The 25,385-nt window shown below is 38.1% G+C and overlaps 1 protein-coding gene across 2 annotated transcripts; it reads right to left on the bottom strand.

Moving 5' to 3' along the window:
• Positions 1–358: 358 nt before the first annotated feature.
• On the bottom strand, positions 359–24,432 carry FHL5 (four and a half LIM domains 5). 2 transcript variants are annotated; one of them, XM_064412730.1, is made up of 7 exons: positions 23,665–24,432; positions 23,392–23,420; positions 10,790–10,971; positions 8,333–8,507; positions 5,941–6,110; positions 3,665–3,851; positions 359–2,480 (listed from the first exon to the last, which is right to left on the bottom strand). In XM_064412730.1, the coding sequence occupies exons 3-7, from the start codon at positions 10,946–10,948 to the stop codon at positions 2,329–2,331; spliced, it is 843 nt and encodes a 280-aa protein (XP_064268800.1). In that variant the 5' UTR covers positions 10,949–10,971; positions 23,392–23,420; positions 23,665–24,432; the 3' UTR covers positions 359–2,328. The 2 variants fall into 2 exon arrangements, with proteins under 2 accessions (XP_064268800.1, XP_064268799.1); XM_064412729.1 differs by lacking the exon at positions 23,665–24,432 and having other exon boundaries at positions 23,392–23,658.
• Between the last annotated feature and the right edge of the window lie 953 nt (positions 24,433–25,385).

Here is a 25,385-nt window from a genome sequence, read left to right as displayed (position 1 = left end):
ATTATTTTTCTAAAGTGAAAATGCTCAGTGTCAGGTTTGACCGTACTGTATTTACTGCAGAAGAAATACATAATTCAGTTGGTATTTCTAAAAATATGATTAGTTGATGAGTCAGAGAAGAATTTAATTTTCATAAATGTTAAGGCTGGAAGACTGGGATTATCATGATCAGTGTGTCTGACCTGTGACTCTCTCATGTCTTAGGAGGCTGCCTGGTAATTCCTGCATCAATTTGTAATTAAGATGTATGATTCTTCAGAGGAGACTGAATAAAGGGCGCAAACCGCTTTCTTGAGATGTGCTGAATGTAATTTCACACAAACAAACAAAAGGTACACCCCACAGACAAGCCCGAATATTCTGATTCATCATTTTAATTTAAAATTTTAAGACGATTGGCATTTACTAATTTCTGATATTTCAATGCAAATTTTTAGAACATCATAAATAACTGTGAACCACCATGTTTTGTGTGTGTATATATAGATACATATTTATACATATAAGGCAATGAAGCACATTTCTATTTATGAGAATCTAAGCCTTACCAAGAACCTGTGTCAGTCATGGGAGATGTGTAAATAGAAAAGGAAGCAGCTGGGATAAAATGAAAAACATAAACTAATCAAACTCTAGACTGCAATAAAAGCTGTGATGAAAGAAGAAAATGAAAACCAAAAATTAACACTACATAGAGCAAAAGATCAATATTTTATTGACTGACAACACACTGCTATGTACTCATTGGTCAATCATTACCTATATTGATTTTATGCCACTGCACTTTGGCTCTAGCTTAGCCATGTACACATATTCTTCCTTTTTTTCCACTTTTCTACCTAAAATAATGGCTGTCTTCAATATGAATAAAGGCCACTCAAGTCAGCCACATAACCCTATGCTCTCAAGGTCAGAGTCTGAAGAAAAATGACTTAAAGACATCCGAGATGAGACTCAAACTCTGCTGGACAGTGCAGAGCCTGCCATTCCTAACATCACTGCTCCATCCACAATGGCCCAGCACAGGAACCAGGCCACTGCAACACTCACTGTGGAAGAAGGAGGCAGACAGATGTTTGTGACTCAGCTCTAGGTGACCTTTCATAGTAGACATTTGAGTGCTGGAGCTCAGCAAGCAGATATTAAGGCTGGCTACTTAGAAACTGAGGCCCTGTGCTGCAAGAAAGAGCTGTCTGGCTTGCAATGACAATTACTAATTCTTGACATACTGTTAAAAAACACATGTGGCTAATGGTGAAATGAATCAGGAATTGGTTCAGTTGATAGCCTGCTGTCCACAAGCAGAGGAGTGAACTGTGAATCAAAGACCAAGCACATAACAGGGCTTCAATTGCTGGCAAAGCAGTATTTAATTAAGGAAAGGACAAGGTTAAATGGAACACTATGAGTTGGCTCTTGAGTCAACTAATAAAGAAAGTATGTTTTGGACCTATATTTGAAGGCATAGCAAAAACAGTGTCTTAAGGCATATTAGTTATGGGAAAATGTACATCAGCACTATTCAGTCTTGGGCATTCCTTACCTCTTGCAGTAGCTGAAAATATTTGTGTTCTAGAGCAACTACAACGTAAATAGGTTTTAGGGTTTATTTATGTTCTAGAGCAGCTATGCCTAAAAAATTAAGTACAGTCACCCAAATTTGGGAAAGGATCCGTGCTGTGCTGTAGTATTTAGGGTGACTTCTTTGGGTAGCAATCCCAGTAAGGGAAGGTAAGTGACCTTTTTGCCGGTTGAATTGGCCCTTGGAATGGGCCTTTCTGACTCTGTGCTCCTCAATGTGGAAGCATCTCCTACTCACAATTTCTGCCTGCTTTGTCAGCATCTTTTTTGCCCAAAGTATGGAAGAATATAATATTTACAAGGTGCTCACTTCAGTGTTATGATTGAAGAGAAAAATGCTTGTTCCCAGCTTTCCATGCCAAAATCTGCATCTGTGAATCAGTGCTAATGCTTCATCATTATTCATATGCCAAACAAACGTTTCACAATCCTTCTTAGTTCAGAGGAGATAAAAGATAAATTTTTAAGCTTCTAACAGCAGAGTGCAGTATGTTACAAGGAAAACATACTGCAGTTAGGCTTAAAATATATACAAATCTTTTCTGCATTGTTTTATTAACCAATATGGGGCAGCTGATTAGTTTTTGTTTATAAGCAGTTGAGAACTACAACGATGTTAAACTGCTGTTGGAAAGTTACTTGAATGACAAAATAACTGTAGTACCTTTTATCTGGTTTTCTTACAGTAGACCAATGAACTACCTTGCTACAGAGTGAGAATACTGCAGCTGTAGAGCTTTCCACAGACTATGAAGCAGAGCCACATTTGTGGCAGAGGATGTCATCCTGCCGAGTGAGGAATTCCTGGCCCACCAGGGAAACAGAGCATTTTGCACAGCTAAAGCATTCCCCATGCCACTGACGTTCCTCAAATGAGATGTATTTGGCACCTCCGAGAGCTGAAAGAGAGTACGAAAGAAAAGAAAAAAGAGAAGATTTGAATCCAGTATTTCTGGACCTGGTTCAGTAATGCAACAGATGACTTTCTGATGTATGTTCAGGTTGTCTGTCATTCATACAGCGAATGGAAAAATGAACAAAAATCCATAATGTGAAATATTCTTCATTGGCTGAATTGAAAAGTATCTTTAAAATTTAAACAGTGGGTAATATTTAAAGCAAAGCCACAAGTTGCTTGCATGTCCCATTATGAGATCTGAACACAATGGGTTTATCAGAATGTCCATTCAGGTTTGCTGATCTTCCCAACAAGCTCTCATGGAAGTTATTTGCAATATTTGTATAGTTTCTATAGAACTCTGAATGAAATTTAATAATTAAGTTTCTTCAAGATGGATTCTTTTGGAAATTACCAGATAATGATATTCCTAGCAGAATTATCTGAAATAAAATCTTGAAGACTGAGGGAATTTTAATAGTTTTGATGGGGTTGTTGTTTTGTAGTTTGGGTATTTTTTAAATCATGCACATGTGATTGGGTGTTCATTGATTTCTTTGTCCAATGGCATATGCAGCATCCACCTAAGAATCAAGAACTACTTTTCAACAGCTGACTCCACACATAATAGGATTAAAGTGCAGAACACCAGCAAATGTTCTCAGAAAATTCCAGCTATCATAGACCAGTGACATACATGTCTAATTATAAATCATATATAAGTATACAATGATTCAAGAAATTGCTGCATTTGGCAAGCTTTCTAATTTGACACGTGTGCCTTACCAGCAGGCAGTTAATCTGTGTTCAGTTTGATCACATTTGCATTTAAAAATTAAACTGTGAAGAAATCACGGAGGGGCTTGTGTGTACTGTCCTGGGAAGAGCAAAAAAAAGCACCTTTTGAAACATTCTTAAGGAGGAATTTTCTACAAAAAATACTACATCAAACAATGCCTTTGGGCACATAAAACCACTCCTCATCTGTTAGAGAACATGCGTGATCAGTATGTCCTAGGAAGATACAGGACATGTGACACAGAGAGAGTCTCTATGATAGTTAACTCCTTCAGTCTTTCATTATGATGGGAGTAATTTTAAGGTTTTTTTTTCCTAAAGTGAAAGTCTTTGAGAGGTGACTGATGATTCATTTCTGTCTGGTCCCCTCTAGAAGACAAGACTCACCTGCAATAGGTTTCTTGCAAGCAGCACACTTCTTGGCATGAAATTTGCTGAAACAATCTACACAGTATGGGTACTCATCTTTGGAAATGAATCTTTGCCTAGACAGCTGAGTTTTGCACACAGCACACACAAAGCATTCTTCATGCCAAGGCTGGTCGTGGTAGGCCACTCCTCCAGAAGTTATAACCTAATGTATTGACAAACAAAGGCAGAAAAAAGAAATAAAGGTGTGAATCATGAAGGATTGTCCAATCCTTCATAAGTACTTCCACTTGTTTTCTCTCTTCCAACATGCACAAGAGAAGAGAGGGTGGTCACATCAACTTTTTTTCATCTGGATTATCCATTTAACCAATCTGCAGTTGAATTCTATATGCTACTGGTTTGTTATTTTCAATTTTCTACCACAGTATAACCTCATAATTTGTAATAAATATGTTATCTTTAAATGAAATTTTCTATTGTACTGTAGATAAGTGTTTAGAATCAAGCGTGCTCTCAGAAGATAAATTCTCAGTGACAGGCAGTGGGTGAGAGAACTGATGCTGAGATAATTGTTAATCTCCAACCAGGATTTTGCTGTCTCTCAACTGCAGCAGTATTTTAAACAGGAAGAAGGACAGCAAAGAAACAGAAGTAAAACAGAATGGAGGTCTACACAATCAGAAGAAGAAAAAAAATCATGTTTATCAGTGTCATCAACTTCTGTTTGCCAGCAATACACTCACAGCTCTGCACTGGTTACTTCTGAAGAGGGAAATTTCCAGTTGTTCTGTGGCTCCCATATGTGTGGTAAAGAGCTGGTTTCACAGAATTTGTGAGAGGCTGTACAGAGAAATTTCTATAAAGATGAGCTGTAAGACAGTGTTTCTACTATCAAGTCACATGCATGACAGCGAATTAATGAATGAGTGAATGAATGAATGAATGAATGAATGAATGAATGAATGAATACTGTTGAAACAGGAGGAGAAAAAGTTGAAGAAAGTTAAGTAAAAATAGTGATATCATCAAATTTCCCTGGGGAATACAGTTTCAGGTAAATCAAGAATAATATGGGGTCATGTCAAGCAATAAAGAGATTGAAATTGTTTCCAATCCCTTTATCATTCCAGTTTTGGGCTATTTTGTGGTTACATTTGCTTTTCCATTAAAATCTAAAAATTACTGACAAAATTTCAAGATTCAGTTTGGCAATTTAATTTATTTGGGCTCAATTCTCAGGTATGGGAATTGATGTGAGTTTCAGCTATTATGTAGGGGGACTATTTGCATTCCTAGAATTTTTAAGAAGAAAATCCTGATTATTTCATGTAGGTGGTGTTAAAATCAATGCCTGTAATAAACATTGAGCATAATTACTATAATTGCCATGTGTTCATTTAATGCAAGTTAAAGGCTAGATGTAGAGTCTTGGGAATATATAAAAGCACTTTCTAAAGTTTAGTTACTGAAGAAAAAAGTAGACAGCATATTTTCCTGAAATTAAAAGCTTTTGTTAGAGGTAGAGGTTTACAGGTAATCATTACATAACTACAGGAAATTATAAGTTATTTGATGAGTGGAAAAAAAAAAAGCTTCCAGAGTGATGCAGGTACTAAAGAATAAGTAAAATTCTGGCCTTAAAAACAGCTTCAAACATTTCCCTAGAGAAAAGTATCACACTAATATAGTATGATGCTTTGAGTATTTTCATGAACAAGAGACGAGAAGTCAAGAGAGGGAAGATATGATTTATCTGTACTTGGGGGAAAAAGAAATCAAATCAAGATTTCTGGTACCCACAAGGGTATCATTACACATTGCATCAGTGATCAGTAGGAATCCTGAATAGTATTATCACAATTGCAAGTTAATTGATCTGCTAATTGCCTGATAAATTTCAAGAAAAAGTAGCCAAGATTGTGGATGATTTGCTCAGTTCAGGTGGCTAATTATACATATGAATACATCTGAAAAATGATGGAAAGAGGCATGTTTACAAAGACAAAGTCAGAGATTTTCAGGAAAGAAGGGTTTTATATAACTTTCCATTTAAACTTTGCTAAAAATCACTATCAATAACTAAAGAAGCCCAAAGCATTTGTTTTGGCAAATAAGATTATTTCAGATATAATCAGTCTTAGATTAACAAGAGTGGACAGTAGATATTGTCACAGTTGCCTTTCGGTGTCCAATGTCATTGGGAAAATTCTGATCTTACCACACACTTCACATTTCTCCTATGAGCAATATTGCCTCACTAGGGCATTTTTTTGTACTGTGTGTTTAATTACCTTTTTGCAAGCATAGCAATGGTGAGCGAATTGCTTCTCAAAACAGGGCACACAGTAATTCTCATTGTCTTTGGTGATTAAAGGTTTTGTTCCCAATGGTTGCCGACAATACTGGCAAACGAAACAGGATTCATGCCAGCAACTTCCCTTAAATTCCATTTTACGTGAACCTGAAAAAAACCAAAGTGAATAATCCTCTCAGATATAGCCTTGTAATACAAGTTTTAGATGTTGGGAATGGTCTTGTCTTGAACTGTCTACATCAGCATTGGATTACCCAAGAAAGCAGTTATCCAGAGCTTTTAAGAATGCACTTGAAATTTCAAGAACACATTCAGTGCCATATATTCGTCTGGCAAAAGATGTGCTGAATTGCCTAAGCTGTGATTTTTAGTTTGTCTTATATGAATTTTTCAGGGTTTCTTCTTTGTGATTATGCTTGAATTGCTCAGTTTCTCTCAAACCAGCCAACTCAGTGATAATGTTCAGGTACACAGCAATTTTATAAATTAGAAACTAGTTTGTTGGATGCTTAGTACATTTATTATTGGCCTGTCTTGTGTCTTTCTTAAACTAAGGCTCCTTCACTTATAAATGCATTATTTATCTTAATCTTATCTTAAATTGGCAACTTTCTAAAAGTAAATATTTTTTCTCTGCTACAGCACATTACACTGCCTTCTCCTATAGCTCACCATTTCTGTCTTAGACCAACAATTCTTTTTATCATGTTTAACTAGATGCTTTTGATACAGCACAATGACAGAAAGTTGCTCAGTTAAATGTTTGTCAGAGGAGTCTCAGAGCTTTTATCTCTGTGTACAGGTGTCTTATCTTGATATAGAAACATAAGTCTAAGATATGCACATATATCTGGGAGCAATTTTTCCAGTGGATGTCCATCCTCAACTTCCTATCTGTAGGTAGCGTAAGACTGCACAGAGAGGTGCAAGGTACTTTACCATCCTTTCCACATGAAGAAGAGGATTTCTGCTATATCTGATTAATCCCACTGTACCTGTTTCCTGAACTGTGGGGCCAGTGGAGAAACTACTGGTTGTATTCGGACAGAAAAATTTGCAGCTTCATCCCAGTGATCATAAGGCAAATTTCACAACTAGTTCTTTTCAACACAGAGCTAGCAAGCTGGTGAGAAGGAAGTGAATGATATAGAGACTGGCTGGCATTCCCATGCCATGCTGCACTGTTTCTCACACCTTTGGGCACTTGCTGCAAGAATTTAGACTCTGTGACAAAACAAGCAGCATGGATATACACCAGAAAATAATGATGCAAACAGTATCAGTGTATTCTGGCACTTTTTTGATCACATCTAGTGAGGTGTGCATATTTGACAACATTTTTGTAAACTATATACAATTTAAGCAATCCTTAAAATAAACACAACTATATTGTTACAATATTTGCTTCCATTAATGCAGATTTTACTTGTAATGAAAAGGAAACAAACTGTAAAAATACAAGCTAGTGTTACAGGTTGAATACAACCTGAGTAATCTAGTGCCAATAGTAAGACTATAATTTTGCACAGCCTGGATTTTACTGTTTGGCATTAAGTTATACTGAAAAATAAAATTCTAATGTCACTACCAAATTTACTGATGTTCAAAAAGTTAGGGGCACACTTTCCTAAGCAAGCAGCTACCTTTTGCAACAAATGGTGCTGTGGTTCTTTCGGATGCCTGTGAAGAGGCAGCTTCTGGGTAAACACTTTGCTGTATGGGCTTTACTGGTGTGGTGGCAATGAAAAGAGCGTGTCCTGAACAGACACAATCAAAAGCTGAGAAGCAACTTAATGGAAAGTGCAGAATCTTCAAGATTCCTAATTGCAGGAAATAAGCCTATTGTAAACACGGACAATATTGTAAAATTGACTTTTATTCATTTTAGGAAAAATGCTGCTAACGATTTGAAAGCAAATTGTCATGTTTTGACAATTTAAACAAAAATTATTTCTGAGTGAAAGCACTAGTATAAAGAACACAAGCACAGGGTCTGGTCAATGTGGAAAACTTGCAGATGACTTGTCTAATGTGGCACTTCTGCTGACAATAGCTCAGTTTGTCTACCTATTCTCACAGCGGGATATGATTCCTAAGAACTGCAATGGAATCAAGGACACCACATGAGCACAAATGTACCCTCTATTGAACTCTTTATATTTTTATAAGCATTCATAAGACCTGTCAGTGATAGATCTGAAGTGTCTGCCTGCCTTCTCCTTACTCCTAGGAGAATGCTACACACAAAGGAAGAATAGTCACCTCCAAGCTGCTCTGAAAGTCAAGGACCCTGTAGCTTGGTTATTCCAAGAGGTAGTTATCATTAAAAATGTGTTCCATTTCTCAACAAAAGGCCCCTGTTGTCTTACCAGGCATAATGGTCCTCTGGCAGTGAAAACACTTGGATGAATACTCATCAGAGTAGCACTCAGTGCACAGCAATACCTCGTCCTTGGCAGCAAATGGTTTCTCCACGAGTGAGCGACTGCACTTGGCACACTTGAAGCACCCCTCATGCCAGTGGCGGCCTTTGTAGGCTAGATCCTTGGAGAAAGTAAGTTCATGTTAATGAAAACATTTATTTACAGTGCTTTTATCCTTCAGTTCCTTCCAGACCTGAAAAAAAACAAGGAAGAGCATTGCAGTGGTGGATCCAACCAGAAGTGTGCTCAGGAAAGGTGTAGGTACTCAATGTCATAGTGTTGTGTAGATCTCTTTCAGAGGCCATTAGGAGCTGCTTTGGCAGAATGTCCTTCCCTATGTAACAGAGAGGTATGTTTTTGTTGGAAGAATCATGTTATATATTACAGTTGTCTTTCAAGGGGAAATAAGTGATCAACATTTTTAGATAATTTTTAGTGATCAACAGACCACTGGAGAAGAAACAGACTCTATACAATCTATATCATCTCACAATCTGAGAAGATTCTATACAATCTGAAAAAATGAACCTTATGTATTTTCAATGTTACTACTTCTTCTTCCATCTGACATGACATAATTCTAATAGCTGACAGAATACAAGCAATTAAAATCTCATTGAGAATAAAATGATTGTTAGTAAAATTTAAAAAAATAATTGCTTTTGTTTACATCTGATATAAATCCTCCTGAAAACTTGACGGAAAAATGTTTAAGAGTCAGTGGGCTTAAGGGATGAAAGAGCTAACAACATATGTATATGAAAGAGTAACAATATCTGTATGAGATCCTGACTAAGAATTCAAAAAAAGACCAAACAGCAGATTTAATTTTCCCACAGTTAGAAAAGCAAGAGAAAAATACACCTCAAAAAAACCTTCCCAGCTTAAAAAAGAAACCCTTCCAGGTCTCTTTTATAAATAAGAAACATAAAAGGGTACATGTCCAATCTCATTGTTCTCCTTGATCATGTCCCTGTCTTTTAAAGAGATAAAAATAAAAGAACTACCATGTTTTGTTTCAGGAGGTGCTGAGCACCTAGCACTTTGATTTGCTTTAATTAGCACTCTGAACTTTGCAGGAACTGGGCTGTCAGCCCAGAGCAGCCTGAGGCAAAGACTGAGTGAGGAGGAGAAGAAGAAAACCAAGCTCTAGCCCCTTGGCAGAGGTGAGGCAATCAGCTGTAGATCTCTGTGTGTCACTTTTCTAGATGTCTCTAGCCAGATGCCCTCCTTTCTTACCACGTCTGCTTTTTTCTCACATTTTTTCCTTCCACTCAGTCCAAAGACACGGCTTTTTGTTTATGATCTTCAACAATAGTAATTCTGTCACTGATTTAATTTTTGATTTTAAAGGTGAAATTAAGTGAACTCAAAGTATGTGGTCTCCTGGTTAATCTGATGGGTGCTATGTGTTCAATATTGCTGTGGGTGAAATGCTGATGAGACTTTGAGGAGTGTCTTCGTCCAAATCAGCATTTTCCTTGGATGATTCCTGTATGCAGACTATGTGCCTTGAAGTGCTTGGGCTGGGAAAGCCTCCCAAGAGGTTTATTTTAATATTTTTCTGTTATTTTCTTTCTAAGGAACATAGGCAAAGAGAGCATGGGAGAAGGTGACCAGTACACACTGGACTTGGCAAAATAAATGCTTTTTGATAGGTTTCATTTGACCTTGAAATTCAATGTCAAGTATACATCCTCTAACTTGCAATATGGGGCACTAGAAAGTCTGTCAAAGACCACAGAGGAACTTGAATTATTAATTAATATTGTAAAAAATGGAGAGGTGAAAGGAAAGACAAGGTCAGAAGCACTGTCACTAATACACCATCTGTGAGATAAGCAAGGTAAGCATGGAATTAAGCAGAAATAAAAAAACCCCCTTAATTTCCAAAAGAGAGAGAGAGAGAGAATATGCAAATTATAAACATGTTGTCTTCTCAGCTTGGCATCTGCTTGTCAACACCTACAATAAAAGTAATTTATTCAATGCTCAAAATATTTTTTCAATGAACATGTCTCAGACATTCCAAAGTGTCAATCAGCCTGATACACTGAATTACACTGTCCTCCCTATCACCCCTCCAGCATGGTGCAGCCTCTGCAGCTAGTGAGCGACTGGAGGTGAAAGATAGAGCCCAGCTGAGGTCCACACATACACCACAGCCCTGCTGCATGCTTGGGGTGTATGCATGTGCAGACTTCCTCGTCTTTGATCCAGAGCTTTCCTATTCAGGGAAAATAGTGCTGTTTCACTCTGCTGTGTATGGATGTACAACTGCTATGCTTAGGTCTCTTCAGTGATACAGGGATTTGCAAAGGGAGGGGTATCACATCTACCATTAAAGAAGTTGGATTTGTGTATAATTTAACAAGGAACAAACAGTGCAAGCTAAATCTTTACCTTGGAGTTGCACTCAATGGGCTGCTTGCACTCTTCGCAGGGGTTGGCGTACAGGCTGTCGTAACACGGAACACAGTAAGCATTTTCTTCTCTTAGCGCGTATTTCCTGCCACGGAGAGACTGCAGGCAGAAATGGCAGTCTGTGTGGCTGCTGGTCATCCTGCTGGGGCCCTCCACGTGATCTGCAAAAGAGGGAAAAATCGTGTAATTCAGTGCATAATGCTTGCTCAAATACTAAGTAATGCTGCATTACCTGTGAAAGGTAGACAGGCATTTCCTGGTCATTTGCAGTGCCCTGGATTTCTTAATGCTGGCTTGTTCAACAATAAAATGGTAGGTAGCCTTTAACAACATATACTGTAAATTGTATCACCTACATGATGGGGAGCAAGAGGGCTGCTTCAGCTTATTCTAACACCGTTCCAGGTCAGACACCTGAAAATGAAGCCAACTTCACATCCTCTACGTAAAACTACTGGCATTGTGAGCATTATATACTGGATTCTGAGATATGGCTCATCCAGAAATTGGTTAATGGAGATAGAAGCAATAATTCAGAAATGAAACCAACTGAAGAGTTAAAAGGCCAAAGAGAAGAGGCAGGCACTTTGTAGTGTGCTCCTGACTTTCTCTTGATACTCCTGTCCTTCTGCTCGTTCCTTTTCAAAATACCCCCAGATCTACCTGACCCAGTGGAAGGAAGGGATTCCAGGATACATGACAGTTTTTTGCATTATCCGAACTGTGCTGCTAATAGTTGTGGCTTTGTAAGGTCACACAAATACCCCTGGAGAACAAAAGGGTGAAATATAAAGAAAAACAAACTAAATAATAAGTCAAACAAAATCAGAACTCAAAGAAAGTTTTCCTTGTTGTTATTGGAAAAGATTGTTTTTTCTTACATATTTCTTTATTTATATATTGGATTCCACATTGGCAGTACCAAAATAATGTGAAATAGTTTATATTTGTCTGCCAGAAAAGTGCAGGAAATACCACAAATCTATTGAGAGTCAGTTATATGAATTTCCCACCCTTCAGTTTTTCAGGCTAAAGAGGCTTGGACAAGCATCCAAACCTCAGTTCTTATAGATATGCATTAGTGAATGTTTTAAGGATTATGGAGATGAAAACCTATTTCAGTCTTCTTATTGCTGGTTGGATCATCATCACTTTGCTAAAATTGGGTCTTGATTCTTGGAAATGAAGGAAGAAGAAACCAAAAAGTTCACAGTGAAGCAACCCCAACAACATCTGCTGGGCTTGTTGAGTCGCATTCTTCATTAAACTCAATGGGTGTAGCTGCAGCCAGCACCAGCAATCATGAATTTTAGAAGAGCTGAAAATGACTGGGGAAGTTCTCCTAAAATATTTACATATCAGTGACTTTGGGCAGCTGAAATTTTTGCACTTTCAATAACAGTGCGAATTAGTTTCTCTTAACCAGATGCACAGCCTGAGAATAAGGAAGAACATACAGAAGACAAGATCTGAGTGACTTCTCAGCCATGACAAAGCCTACATCCAGTCCACCTGGAGTTACACCCTCCTACTTTGTTTTCATGCACTCACTGACTGTCTTATACCCATGGTTCAGCTTTAAAAAGTCACAAAATCTTTTTTGGGTTTTTGCTTTGGTAAGCTCTAAACCAAAATGGTTGTTTGAGCTGTGAGAAAAAAACAATTACTGCAGGTTTCCACTGGCACAAATGCATAAAGTCAGGCATTTATTAATCTGTCCTGAGAGGTGTAGTAGTAAAACAGTGGAAAGGGGGCAGGAGGCGAGGCTGTCATGCTAATTTCAGACCAAAAGTAATTACTTGATTGGAAAACTCATTGCTCCTGTAAATTGAAAGTCATGAGTTGAATTGATATATTGTATTTCTCACTGCCCTTAATATTACTACACCCGGTCAGCCAAGACAGGGTGTAGTAAAGAAATAAAATAATCTGGAACCCAGATCAGTGGGAAACATGCTTTCTTAAAAATATTTCTGATGTGTTTTATGTGATATCCTTGGAAAAATAATATAACAGGGCTTGAATCAGGACTTCCATTTCCTTAAGATCAAACAGAGATTTGTACATGTAACAAATAAACCCATTTATATGAGAAAATTACATCCATCAGCTTGTACATTTACAGAACATGACATATAAAGACAGGCAGATCTCAGTGTCTTTAATGCACAATCACAGTCATGACGAAAATCAAGGTTAACTTTTGCGCATTTTGTCTTTGTCGGGGAAGAAGTATAAACTGGTGTCTAAGGACAAAATCAAGGAGTGTTTGTGGTTAACTGTTCTCCATAGTCAAGGTCACAGGACAGGCTTGAAACTGGGTTTCAGAGGATTTTCATTTATTTTTTTTAGTGGGAACTAAAGTTATGAGCTGCCTCGGAGGTTAACCCCCAGTGAACCACCTTTCTGATGCCCTCCCTGCTGGATCAGTTCTCCTGATTCCTGACAGAGTTTCATCTCAGCCTAAAAGAGACCAAAACCCAAACAGGATATTCATGAAAAGTTTTGTTACTTATACAGCATTTTTGTTGCAGAAAGCTCTCCAACAAATAGCTTCCCATATCTGTAGAAAGATCTCTGTATTTTCATTCTAATGAATGTCAATCAGGTTTTTAAGTTATCAAAAACTCTGCATTCCAAGTAATTTTTTTTTAAAAAGCAGTTCTCTTGATTATTGCTATTTTTCCCTGCAGGGAGTCAGTCTGTTCAGGAAGCTCAGGCTGTGTGTACAAACAAGACCCACTACTGTAATACTTCAGAACGACTGAATATGCAATGTAATTATCCTCCTAAACTCCTATATGGGTATGGGAGCAAAGTGCTATTAATCCTGTTCTACAGATGAGAGTTGTTGCTTGAGAACTTATTTAAGTACCCCCAAGAACAGATTCAAAGCCTGAGGGTATCTTTGGGCTGCTTCTCTAGTAAAATGCTCAAGTTGCCCAAAACTTTTCTTCAGACAGTCTTCAGAGTTTGACCATGAATCATCGTAAAAGACCATGTTTGGGAATGAAGCAGCAATAGTATGCAAAAGAATGAAGATTTTTTGCAAACCTTTTGGCAAAAATATGGGTAACTCTTGCGAAGAGTTAAACTCTACTTTTATCATTAGAAAATGCAACAAAAAAGATGAATCTCGTCTCTCCCAGCACCACTTATCTTTGCTCCAATAAATAAGTAATGGTACGAGGGCCACGCAGTGAAATAGAATGTTTTTCTTATGCTTTGATCCTAATCTCTAGAGAAATGTGTTTACTTTAAGTTTGCTGGAAGCTAGACTTTGTGTTTTGAAGGTCAGCTAAGAAATCTCTGGAGATCTGATGTTATTCCCTCTCATGGAATGAAACGCTGACTCCAGCATTCCAGCTGCTAACTCGAGTCCTAGGCACAGGGAAAAACTGTGATGTTGCCATTCCTTGGGAAAAGATGATTTAATTATTTAAATTGGAACATCTTAAATTGGAAGCTAAATACTGTTGATTTTTATGTACCTGGTAGGTAGGGATATGAGGTATCATTTTTAATGGTAAGAATATTCAAGGAGGTGCAGAGAGATGTTGCCAAGGACGTGAGGATATTGTAACTGGAGTCCCTGGGGTCAGATCTGAGAATGCAGCAGTTTCATGGACTGAATGATAAAAGAGGCGAAAATACAAAAAAGAGAGCTGGCTGGTCAGCCTGCTGTTAAAGCAGACTAAGATAGAATTTAGCTACAAATTAGGACAGGGACTTTCTGGAGAGTCAAATTATTTCCCATAAAATGCAGAGCACTAGAAGACTTCCAATGAAGAAAGCTGAAAGAAAATGGTTGTGAAGTTGTGAATCCTGGTAAATATGGAACCATCAGGAAAATAATGTGTTTTTTTTTTCTCACTGGAGATATAATGCAGAGCCACAAAGTTAATATACCTTTCAATAATCAATCTTGATGTTTTCTATGAATATTTGTTAATCTCCCTCACCACATACAAAAATGAAAAGCCCAGAAACATTCATACTACTCAGTAAGGAATTAGTATATACTTATGGATGTAGATACGTACATATAGGTAAAAATGTTCTATCTTTCACTTTGTGGAAATTCTAATGGACTATTTCTCAATCTAAATATAAGCACCGAAGGATAAGAAAAATAATTTGATAACTTATGATGAGGACACCCTGCAAGCTGCCCTAGGCACTTTTTCATTTTCAGGTACTTACCTGCACTTGCATGTTTTAATTTTCTAACATTATTTGCCTTATTTGCATGAATTTGCTGACTTCATTTTCCCTATTTCTATTTTTGTCTTATGCATTTACATACATTAAGCGTTCTGTAATATTTGCTTTTCTAAAAATGGCTAGAGAAGCAATAGGAATTAAGAGAATATATTACAGATCAAGTCAAACCAAGAACCTACAGGAAAGAAGACACAGATACTAACTCTGAACTATCTTATCTCTGTGGCACAGGGTAGTAATACAGTGTCAGGTCCTGGAAGCATCTGAGTGAGTGCAGAGCTCTCACTGTTCAAATTCTCCTTTAAGCAGCCAGGATGGGATGCAGCCATAAGAATCCAACTATCCTGCTCCATGGTCCACAAGTGACACTGTTTTGGTGGGGTGTCAAGGCAAAGCAGATATTTTGGAGGTTGGTCTGGTAATTTGTACTAAACTGTACTGTGTTTACACACCCCATGACTGAAAGCAAAAAGGGCAAGAGCTATGGCTTAACTAGGGGATCAAGCATCTCAGGAATTTTGTAATTTTTTCCTTAATTGGTATTGCTGTCTGCTTTGTTTACACCATACAAACTCAAACGGTGTAGTCATCTAAATTCTTCCTTTTTTTTTTTTTTTTTTTGAAATAATTCTTACCCACATTTTTTACAGGTTTTCACACAGTCTGGTAGAGTTTTCTCCTGCGTCATTGTGGAGCTCATTCCTTTCTGACTACTGTCAAATGTATGGAATAAAATGAAGTGACGAAATAATTCAGCTGCACACTGTTGTAGTTTCCATGTAAAATCCTGTCAGTATTCTTAGTTGTACTTCCCATATTGAACCAGAAATCAGGTTTGAGGATTGCATCTGTTACAAGGGCTCATCTGATAAAGAACATTCAAACTAACTGGTGAGCTAGATGGGACAGAGTGGCACCCACAGCAAACTAGTGGATGACACCACAGTGGGAGGAGAGGCTGATGCACCACATGGATGTGCTGTTATCCAGAGGGACCTCGCTCTAACCGGAGAAGTGGGGGGAACAGGATGCTCATGAGCTTCAGCAGGGGGAGTTGCAAAGTGATTCTGTGATGGACCACAGAAAATGTATCACTGCTGAATGACAAGAGGGAGGGCAAAATTCTCCACAAGCCCTCAGTATTCTCTTATGGGCATTAGAACAGGAGTGATAGCATTCTCATAAAAACAAACAGGTCTCTTGCAGATGCCTGTTTTTTTCAAGTACCCTTTCTTGTCTTGACACTCACCTACAATCCGTGAATAGGGAATCATGAATGATACATCAAAAAGTGTTTAAATAAACAGAAAGTGAAAATTAGAAATGAAGACATACACTGAAGTCCTGATCTGAGACTTCCACCAGTGAGTTCGTTCCTATTGTGAGACTTCCTCTAGTGAGTTCATCCCTAGACTCATAGAATTTTAAGGGTTGGAGGGAACCTTAAAGATCATCTGGTTCCAATTCCCATGCCATGGCCAGGGGCACCTCTCACTAGACCAGGCTGCTCAATGCCCCATCCAATCTGGCTATGAAAACTTCCAGAGGTGGGGCATCCATAATTTCTCTGTGCAACCCCTTCCAGTGCCTCACCACCCTCACTATGAAGAATTTCTTGCTAATGTCTATAATAAATTTCCCATCTTTCAGTTTGTACCCATTACTCCTATCACTACAGCTCTTGATGAAGAGTCCCTCTCCAGCTTCCCTCCAGGCCCCCTTTGGATACTGGTAGGGAGCAGAAAATCAAAGGAGCACTTTGGAACCATCTCTGCTAGAGCAACATCTGCACAAAATGCCTACACAGCTGGGCAGAAGTGCCCCAAGGAAACAGCAGCATCTCATCCATACACTGACACCACCTGGCAGGGACACACCTCCCTGGAAGTGACACAAGCCTGCCTTTGGGACTGAAATCTTTCCCGGGAAAACCAGTAGTTACAAGAAATTATACCTGTTGTACAAGGGTGAGTGAAGTGTCTGGAGGTCACTGGTGAAAACAGTCTTGCCACTAACAAGAAGTAACAGAACTTCAATAGGGAATGCTGATTCTGATAGTAATCATTAAGATCTTAATGAAAATAAATATGTAATTTCTCATCTTTGCAGATGTCCTAGATGTAGAGACCAGATTTCCCTACCCTAACATTTTATTTCAGGAATAGCAAGGTGGATGAAGATTACTCTATTGTGTAAGAAGGGGTGCATTACATGAATTAAAATAATAGAAAAACCCCAAAACTATAACTGCCTACACAGCACATCTTTTTGTAGAAGGGTTATTTAAAAGCCTGTGATCTACTTAGAACTGCTTTAAAAAATAAAATGAACAAAGATATAAAGATCAGCAGCAGCATTGTTAGCAACAAGCTAAAATTGGAAAGGATTTTCATTACCCAATTTAAAAAAAGAAATACTTGCTTCTCCCAAACCCAAACATAAATCCCCCAAATGATAATCAAGTGTCTGCTGCAGTGGTTTTGCCTCTTATCTCCAGCTGTGCTATGCCAACCTAACCTAATTTCCTGAGGAAAAATATAAACTGAGAAACAGCACTCTTTTAATAAAAGGATGACACCTTATCAAAATGAACCAAATCTAAAATTTTCTAGTCTCAGCCTTGTTAAGAGATTGTGATGAGTTAGATGGCATTACACCTCAGGAAAAGCAGAGGCTACTGTCAGTAGTACTGGTATGTAAGATCCCTACTTCAATTAGCTTTATTTCCAGGTATTTTGATTTGTAGGCCAAATATTCCATAGGCCAGTTTTGCTGCTTGCAAGCAACCTCAGGCTTGGTTGCCACCTTCTTATCAAGCTCATCTCTGAAAATAGGATGATGACAAGCCCTAGGCTGCTTATCACAACAGAAATCATTGTAAAGCCACTGCTGTACAGTCTAAGAAAAGCTGGCCACTACAAATGTAGCACTGCAAATGTCTTCCTGTTATATCTGAGATGTTTGGGGCAACCACTGCTATGCCACTCTCCAATCCATCCCAAGGGAAAACAGGCTTCAAGATGGGCAATTCCAAGAGGCAGGATCAAGTAATAGTGGAATGGTTTGGGTTGGAAGGGACCTTAAAAATCACCTATTTCCTATCCCCCTGCCATGGACAGAGACCCCTCCCAGTAGACCAGGCTACCCAGAGCCCCATCCAGCCTGGCCTTAAACCCTGTCAGGAGTGGAACATCCACAGCTTCTCTAGGCAACAAGGAGAGAAGGGGCAAGCAGAAACATTGAAGAGAGCTAGAAACAGTCTGATCTCTACCTAAGGACACTGGATTTTTGATGACAATTAGCACAGTAGGTATGGTTATGATATTTAGCACTAATGATGCTCTGCAGTTGCACTGTTTTTGGAATACAGAGATATAATAATAACAGCAGAAGCATATTAAAATGCATATATTGCATCTCCTAGGTAGACAGACCACGAAGCATATAATCTGGTGAAGAAAATCTGAAAGAAGTGTCACTCTTTGTATTATACCATTTTTACAGTAATGAACTGGTTGTATGATATAACAGACAGATGGCGAGAAAGGTTTCTAGGAGAGCTCACAACAAACAACCAACATCAAAATATGCTGTGGCTACTCTTCAACAGACTTATTTCTCCTCCTTCTGCTTCCCTCTAAGTGCTACATGGCCACCTGCTGTGTCTTCTCTTAAAACAGATCACTAGGAACACTGTCATCTGTGTGCAAATTAATGTAGCTGAATAATTTATCTCAACTCATGGATGTCAAATTAGGTGATTTACTATTGTCTGGATTAGGGTTTAATTCTGCAGTTGGTGTGCTATTATCTATTGGGCAGTGCTATGCACAATTCTGTTATGAAGTCTCAGTATCTGCACCATGGTTGCAGTTACAAACTAGTGCAATTCAGCTGTGTGTGCATACCACCAGTGATGTGGAATTATAGCAGGGTGGCTTTTTGCTTTTATTTCCTGCCCTGGGTGCCTTATACACACTGTGGACAGGAAAGCCTTTTAAGATTATCTACATGGGTGCATCAGGGACAGACTGCTGGCTTTTGGGCTGGGGAAAAAAAAAAGATTAAATATTCAGATATACACATTCCTTTACATCATGTCCTATATTCACTGTTGATAGTTATCCAGCACATTTCATTCTAGCACAGTCAAAGGATATATGGACTCACAGTGTAAAAAGAGTTTTAGAAGTGATCTCACAAAAGGAATTTTGAAGGCAGTGAATGTTTTTAGGAGAACCCTTTTGGGAGTGGGGCTGGTGGAAAAAAGACCAGGGAGTGGAGGTCTTTGGCTTTTTGTTTGTCCTCTACCAGGGAGGAAAAATAACAGGGTCACTAGGACAAATATAGGAAAAAAATATTGGTGCTTTTCCTATTTTTGCTCTTTAAATATGTGGCTTTGTGAATCATCCATTAAACAGGCAAAAAATGGTACTTAAAGACCTCTGGAGTCTTGAGCAGTTGAGTAGATAATGTGCTGTCAAACAAGACAGGGGATAACATAGCATTGACTCAGTTTTAGCTTGAATCCTCACATCCTGTGGCAGCAACAATGACCAGTCCTTACAGAGATTCAGCCCTGAGTTCCCACCAGTGACATTTGCTCCCTACTTGAAGACTTTGTGACTCTTACATTACCTGTTCTGCCTTCTTGGGAGATAAAATCTGCAGAACAATTATGTGACTGGGTATCCTAATATTTCCCTCGAGCCTTAAAGTCTCTGCACCACACATTAAACATTTTCTACTTAAAATAGTCTAGAAGTGGCTATGATTTAAAATTAGTAGACCACGGTATTCTGTCTTTATTATGATGTGAGGTTACTGACCCTTCAGTAACTGCCCTGCTGGGATTTTTGTAATGTCCTGATATGTGAAAAAGTCTTTTTTGTTGTTGTTGTTGTTTTGTTTTTGGCACCATGACTTCAGAGTGAATTTCTTCCTATGATTATAAATATACACTATCTAAAAATTGGTTCTAGTGTAGGATTGACCTTATCCGATTGAAGAAAAATTAAGGCTAATGTTTATCTGAACATCCAAGAGAGTCAGCATTTGTTTCAGACAAATAAAACCTACCACTATATCTTAGAATGCTGGAGGAAATTTGGTAAGAATGAAGAAATTCCTTTCTAACATGAAGGAGCAATTTAAGAATATGTAATTTAACTCGAGGATATTGTGGAACAGTGAGCCCACTGATACCTGTAGAGTCTGGTTGTGGACTTATTCTAGTGACGATGTGAAGAATTTAGCAACAACCATCTTTACAAAACTCAAATGGATTTGACTGGTTTTGGTAGAGGATGGTGTTCAGATAATTCTGATCAGCTGTGGTGAAAAATGTTTGTCGAGGAGGGGGACAGTGGCAGAACTGCACCAAGGAACAAATACAATCCAAAGCCTTTCTGCTAATTTATGTAAAATTTATTAAATATTTTCAGTAAAAAGTCTAAGCAAGTGATCAAACAAATTAAGAATTCTGCTACTGTATTTTTAAATAATCAAATAAACCCAAACTCTTTGATCTTTTAATTTGAAATAGTTCTCAATGCTCTTCAACTTTCAAGCACTAAACTAAAGAAAGATTGCCAGTTGGAAGACCAGCATGAAATAGTTTTTACTCTAAACATTTTTTCCCATGCAAGTTAGATTTTTGAACTCTAATTATGCCACAGTTTTGTATGTTTTAGTACATAAATTAATCATTATGTGGCTGAATTTGAAACTTGAAGAGTTCACTTGAGAAAGACTGATCTTGACAAGCAAGTTTAAGCCTAATATTGTTATGGGCTTCTGATAAATAGAATGAAACCTAAACCTCTGAGGTATTTTACAGCCATCCTTTCAAAGGTTTCAGAATGCTTTTCTAACAACAGTAATAAAGTAATCCTAAAACACATTTGTAAGTTGCTTGTCTACAGAAAAGATTAATACTTGTCAAAGCAATGTAATTGACTTCCTTGAGGTCAGAGAGCAAACCGTCAGGAGTGGGAAGCCATTCACTGCACCTTTGATATAAGATGGGTCTGCTCATCAGGCTGTTTCCATGACACTGGCCTGGGATAGTTTAAAGCAGTGTGCAAAGGTTGCCAACTGGTCAACTCCCAGTGCTAGAGGTAGAAAACACTTCCAAATTTAGCCAAAGCAATAAAATGTTCCAGTTGCGCACTTTGCAATTGTCCTTTGTGACTCTGAGGTTATGATGAACATTCTTATGCAAAATGTTCAGTCAGCAACTACACCATCCTCTGGCACTTGGTCATTCTTGCTATTAATTCTGCTACCTATGCACAAAGACACATTACAGGAAGATGAATATTTTTCTGACTGAGAAAGCCTCTCAAGTGTGAGGCCAGTGACCAGCAAGGACATCCCGTTCAGATCCATTACGCTGAGATGTGCAAGAATTAACCAGTCCTCTTACATGGATCTTGAACAAATTCAAAGACAACCATAGCTGGGAAGAAAAGTAGCATGAATGCAGTAGAATCAAAAAAACCTCCTAAGTTTAAGAAAGGGGAACAAGAAGGGACAATAGCTGACACGTACTACATGGCAACAGAGAATGAGGATATTCACAAAAACTAGCTTAAACCTGGTGAAGCTAATGAGTAAGGCACTTTTTTAAGCTAAAGGACAGATACAAATTCCTCTCCAGGGTGACTTCTAGCAGAAATTAGAATTAGCCATCGTTATGAAGGAACTAAGTGTAGCTTCTCTTTGTGAGTCTTGTCTTTCCCTTTATCTCTGCTGCAGAATTTCTGCCATGGGGTTTTATTAACTTGTTTTCTTGGAGTCATGTTAGCATATTTCCACACAAATGTCCTTACTTGATCCCTCTGACATTTTACAGGAAAACACAAATGTATGAAACAAGGACCTCACAGCCTCCTTTCTCATAAGAGCTGCATGCCCCGTTCCCAAAAGAATGAGTTCAGCTGCAGCAGCCCAAGTGGAACATTAGCAGCATTTCAGCACGCCAGCTTCCAAACTTAGGGCTCTAGAGATTTTAATAGAACAGTTGAACTAGAGATGATAAATTTATGAGCATAATTTACCCTAAATTGGCAGGGAAATGTGGAGTAAAACTCTGCTTGGATTTACTCTCCAGGTGATCTGAAAGCCTTGACAACACCTAGAGCTTGAGTCGGCAGGAGGGCTGCTCCTTCCAACAGGTTTGGAATTTCACCCTCTGATTTTGGACTTGATGTTTAGAAGCATGCTGGTTAAAATACTTCTGTCTGTCTGTCCATGGTTAGGCAATACTAAAAGCTTTTAACTGTTGTTTCAAGAAATAAAACTCTGGTAGGGAAAAGAAATGAAAAAAGTTGGGATTATGGGTACAGAGAACAGACAGAACATGCGTCTTACCATGTCAACCAAAAAATACATGCCTTATAAATTATGACTGCCTGCAAATAATTTGGAGACACCATACATCAGAATCTCTTTCAAGCAGGTTTTGAATTCATTTTTCTCTAATCTTGTTAGTTAGTTAGTATCATCTCAGTATTCTACCAATTAAACATCCTTGAGTCAAAGCGATTTTCCTGATCCTGAGTTAAAATTACAAGGGATGGCCACCAGCAATCTGTAATAATGTTAATATATCAAATCCACTGCAGTTTGTTCTGTTACTGTACAAATAACAACTTGTTGCACAAAGAGAACAAAAATATTAACACAAACAAACAAAAAAAGGTATCTGAAATTTAATTTCTAAATGTAAATTCTAAAAAAAGTATGATCCTAAAAATAAAGAAATATAACAGAAAACGTCTCATGGAGGGAGAATTTGGAGATTATACTTGTTGTTTAGAGCAATATTTTGACTTCTTACAAAAGCCAGCTTGGAAACTGTTTTACTTCCAAAATCAAGAGCAATCCACATTAGGTGCTAAAAGTACTCATACCAGAAACAAGTGACTTAACAGAAAATACACTATCTAAAATTTTTTCTTGCAAAGGGAAATGAAATCTTGCTAGGAGATAAAAATGTAATGGGAAAAAGCATACTCATATTTTGTTGGATGGTTCTTTGGAGTAAACAAAACTTATCCTCATCTCTTTACAAGGGAGACCTCAGACAATCTTTCTGCAAATTAATGGGTGAGCCAATTAATACAATGAAAAGAATTAATAAAAATTTATTTTTTTTAAACTCTCTCTCTTTAGGTACACAAAATTAAAAACATAATATATATGTGGAAGTCTGCATCTAATTTATTCAGCAGTTTTGTTAGGAAAAACTTCCTGCACTCTTGCTCAAAATATCAAATTAAGTACCTTCTATACTAACAAGTTTAAAGCTTATCAGATAAAGGAATAATGGGAAAAAAAGCCTCAATACTCACATTTAGTTTTAAGCTGCTTCTCTCAGTAACTTGCACAGCAAAATAAAGGAAGAAATAATTACACGTCTTCACAGAAACAAGCATCCATCAAGTCCAAAAGAAACAGAACACTTTGCCAGAGCTATTTGAGGGTCCCATCAGAATTTCCCTGGATGGGGGAAGGCTGAGGGTCAGTTTGTTTCCCTTAGACCTCATGACATGCAAATATCTGGCTGCCTCACCACTGAATCAAATCATTCTTTGACATACTGTTTACAAATGGCAAATGCATACCATGTAGGAGGTTCTTAAAGGAACATATTTCTGAGAGTTCTCAAAAGGAAAAAAGCATTTCTGTTAAAAAACAAAACTGTTCAGTGCAAGGGCAAAAAGAAAGTAAGATGGAACATCATTCGTCCCCAGATACAGACTGGTTCATGCATAATGAATCCAAAAGACCTCATGTAGGCTTGTAAATCAGAAAAGAAAAAGTTGCAATCACTAAAATCTGATTGTTGTGTACAGGAAACAATCCCAGGGGAGCAGGAGGCAGGGAAAAAACCTCCTCTAGTTTGAGGAAAGACGTTCAGGAACACAGCAGAACTCGAAATTCTGACACGTCTTAAGCATTTTCTGGGCTGTTACAATTTGCTGCTTTCCACAGGGTGGGAAGGTGTTCACAAGGGTTACCATCAGTGTGGCAGCAACGGACTCCTCTAGGCTCTCTCTCAGTATTTCTGGCTTTTGAGTCACAGCCACCTCCTTTACTTTCTGCTTGGGCCCAACAGGGGCCAGCTTTCACAGACAGGCTCCTGCATGCACGGAGCATTCAGAAGTTCTTATACTTTGCATACAACTCTATGCAGATTCTTAACAGCAGAAAGTAAGGATATTGTGTCCATTTAATAAATCAGGCTGAAGTTAGGCAGACTGAAGAAAGGATGGCTGCTTGTGGTATGAACCACAACTGACCTCAAGGCAGATTTTTCCACAACCAAGAGCCAATAGATCTGAATCACTCTACAACGTCAAATGGGTGGGAGCTGTTTAATATCACAGATAGAAGAAAGAAGGAAATGTTTGAGTGGTTTAAATATGTATTACGTTATCTGAGTACTTTGGTAAAATTGCCAAATCTGGACATGTTCTGGAGGTTATCTGTGTCTAGATTGTGCCTCACAGTTAAGACTGATCTTCTGACTACTATTGCCAAGACCTGATGATCTCTGCTTGTAGTCTTGTTAAACCTCTCCAGATATGCAGTCATTACTTAAACAAGACTGATCTCTTTCCTCCTATTTTAATTTGTGCTACAATCTTTATTTATACCAAGCACCTTTCATTTCAAGCCTGTGATTTTAGCAGATTGAGGAGAGAGAGGACCAGCTAGGTGTGAATTTGAATGAGAATTGTAAATAGTTTTCTCTTGTCTTCCTTCCAGAAAGAAAAAACCCCAATAGCATAGCTCTTAACCAAGTACCTTTTCAAGTTCATAAACCAGATCCAGACAGAAGTATTTCTCAAGTAGATCTGTTGAGAGAGTTAATGGCACTTAGAAATACTAATACAATATGTTCTTGACTTCAAGGATGAGAAGTCAGACATGTCCTATCACTTTTCTTATGCTTCGAAGACTACCCTCAAACTTGTCTAAGCTGTAGATGGAGATAACAACTGTATTAATAGAAGACAGGCCCAGAGAAACTTCTAAAACAGAATTAGAGTTTTCCCTAACAGGTACAAATTATGTACAAATGAGGAGGTCAGCAAATTCCTGTGATTTCTTCAGACTATCAATTAGATGATGTCTCCTGCAGCTCCCACAGCACTTCCTGAAATACAAAGCAGCTTCTTTTATCTGTTTCCCAACACGACCTGTCTTGACTTACCTTCCTCTTCATGTTGAAGGTTTGGGAAATTCATCAAGCAAATGGTGGTTTTCCTTAAACTACTCGAGTTACTCGTTCCATTACTCATTCATTTTTTAAATAACAAAATTTCAAAGAGATGCAATT

This window comes from Passer domesticus, chromosome 3 (genome assembly GCF_036417665.1).
Source record: "Passer domesticus isolate bPasDom1 chromosome 3, bPasDom1.hap1, whole genome shotgun sequence".
NCBI lineage: Eukaryota > Metazoa > Chordata > Aves > Passeriformes > Passeridae > Passer > Passer domesticus.
The sequence above is the reverse complement of the archived record's forward strand: the minus strand, read 5'-3'. Positions and strand labels throughout refer to the sequence as shown.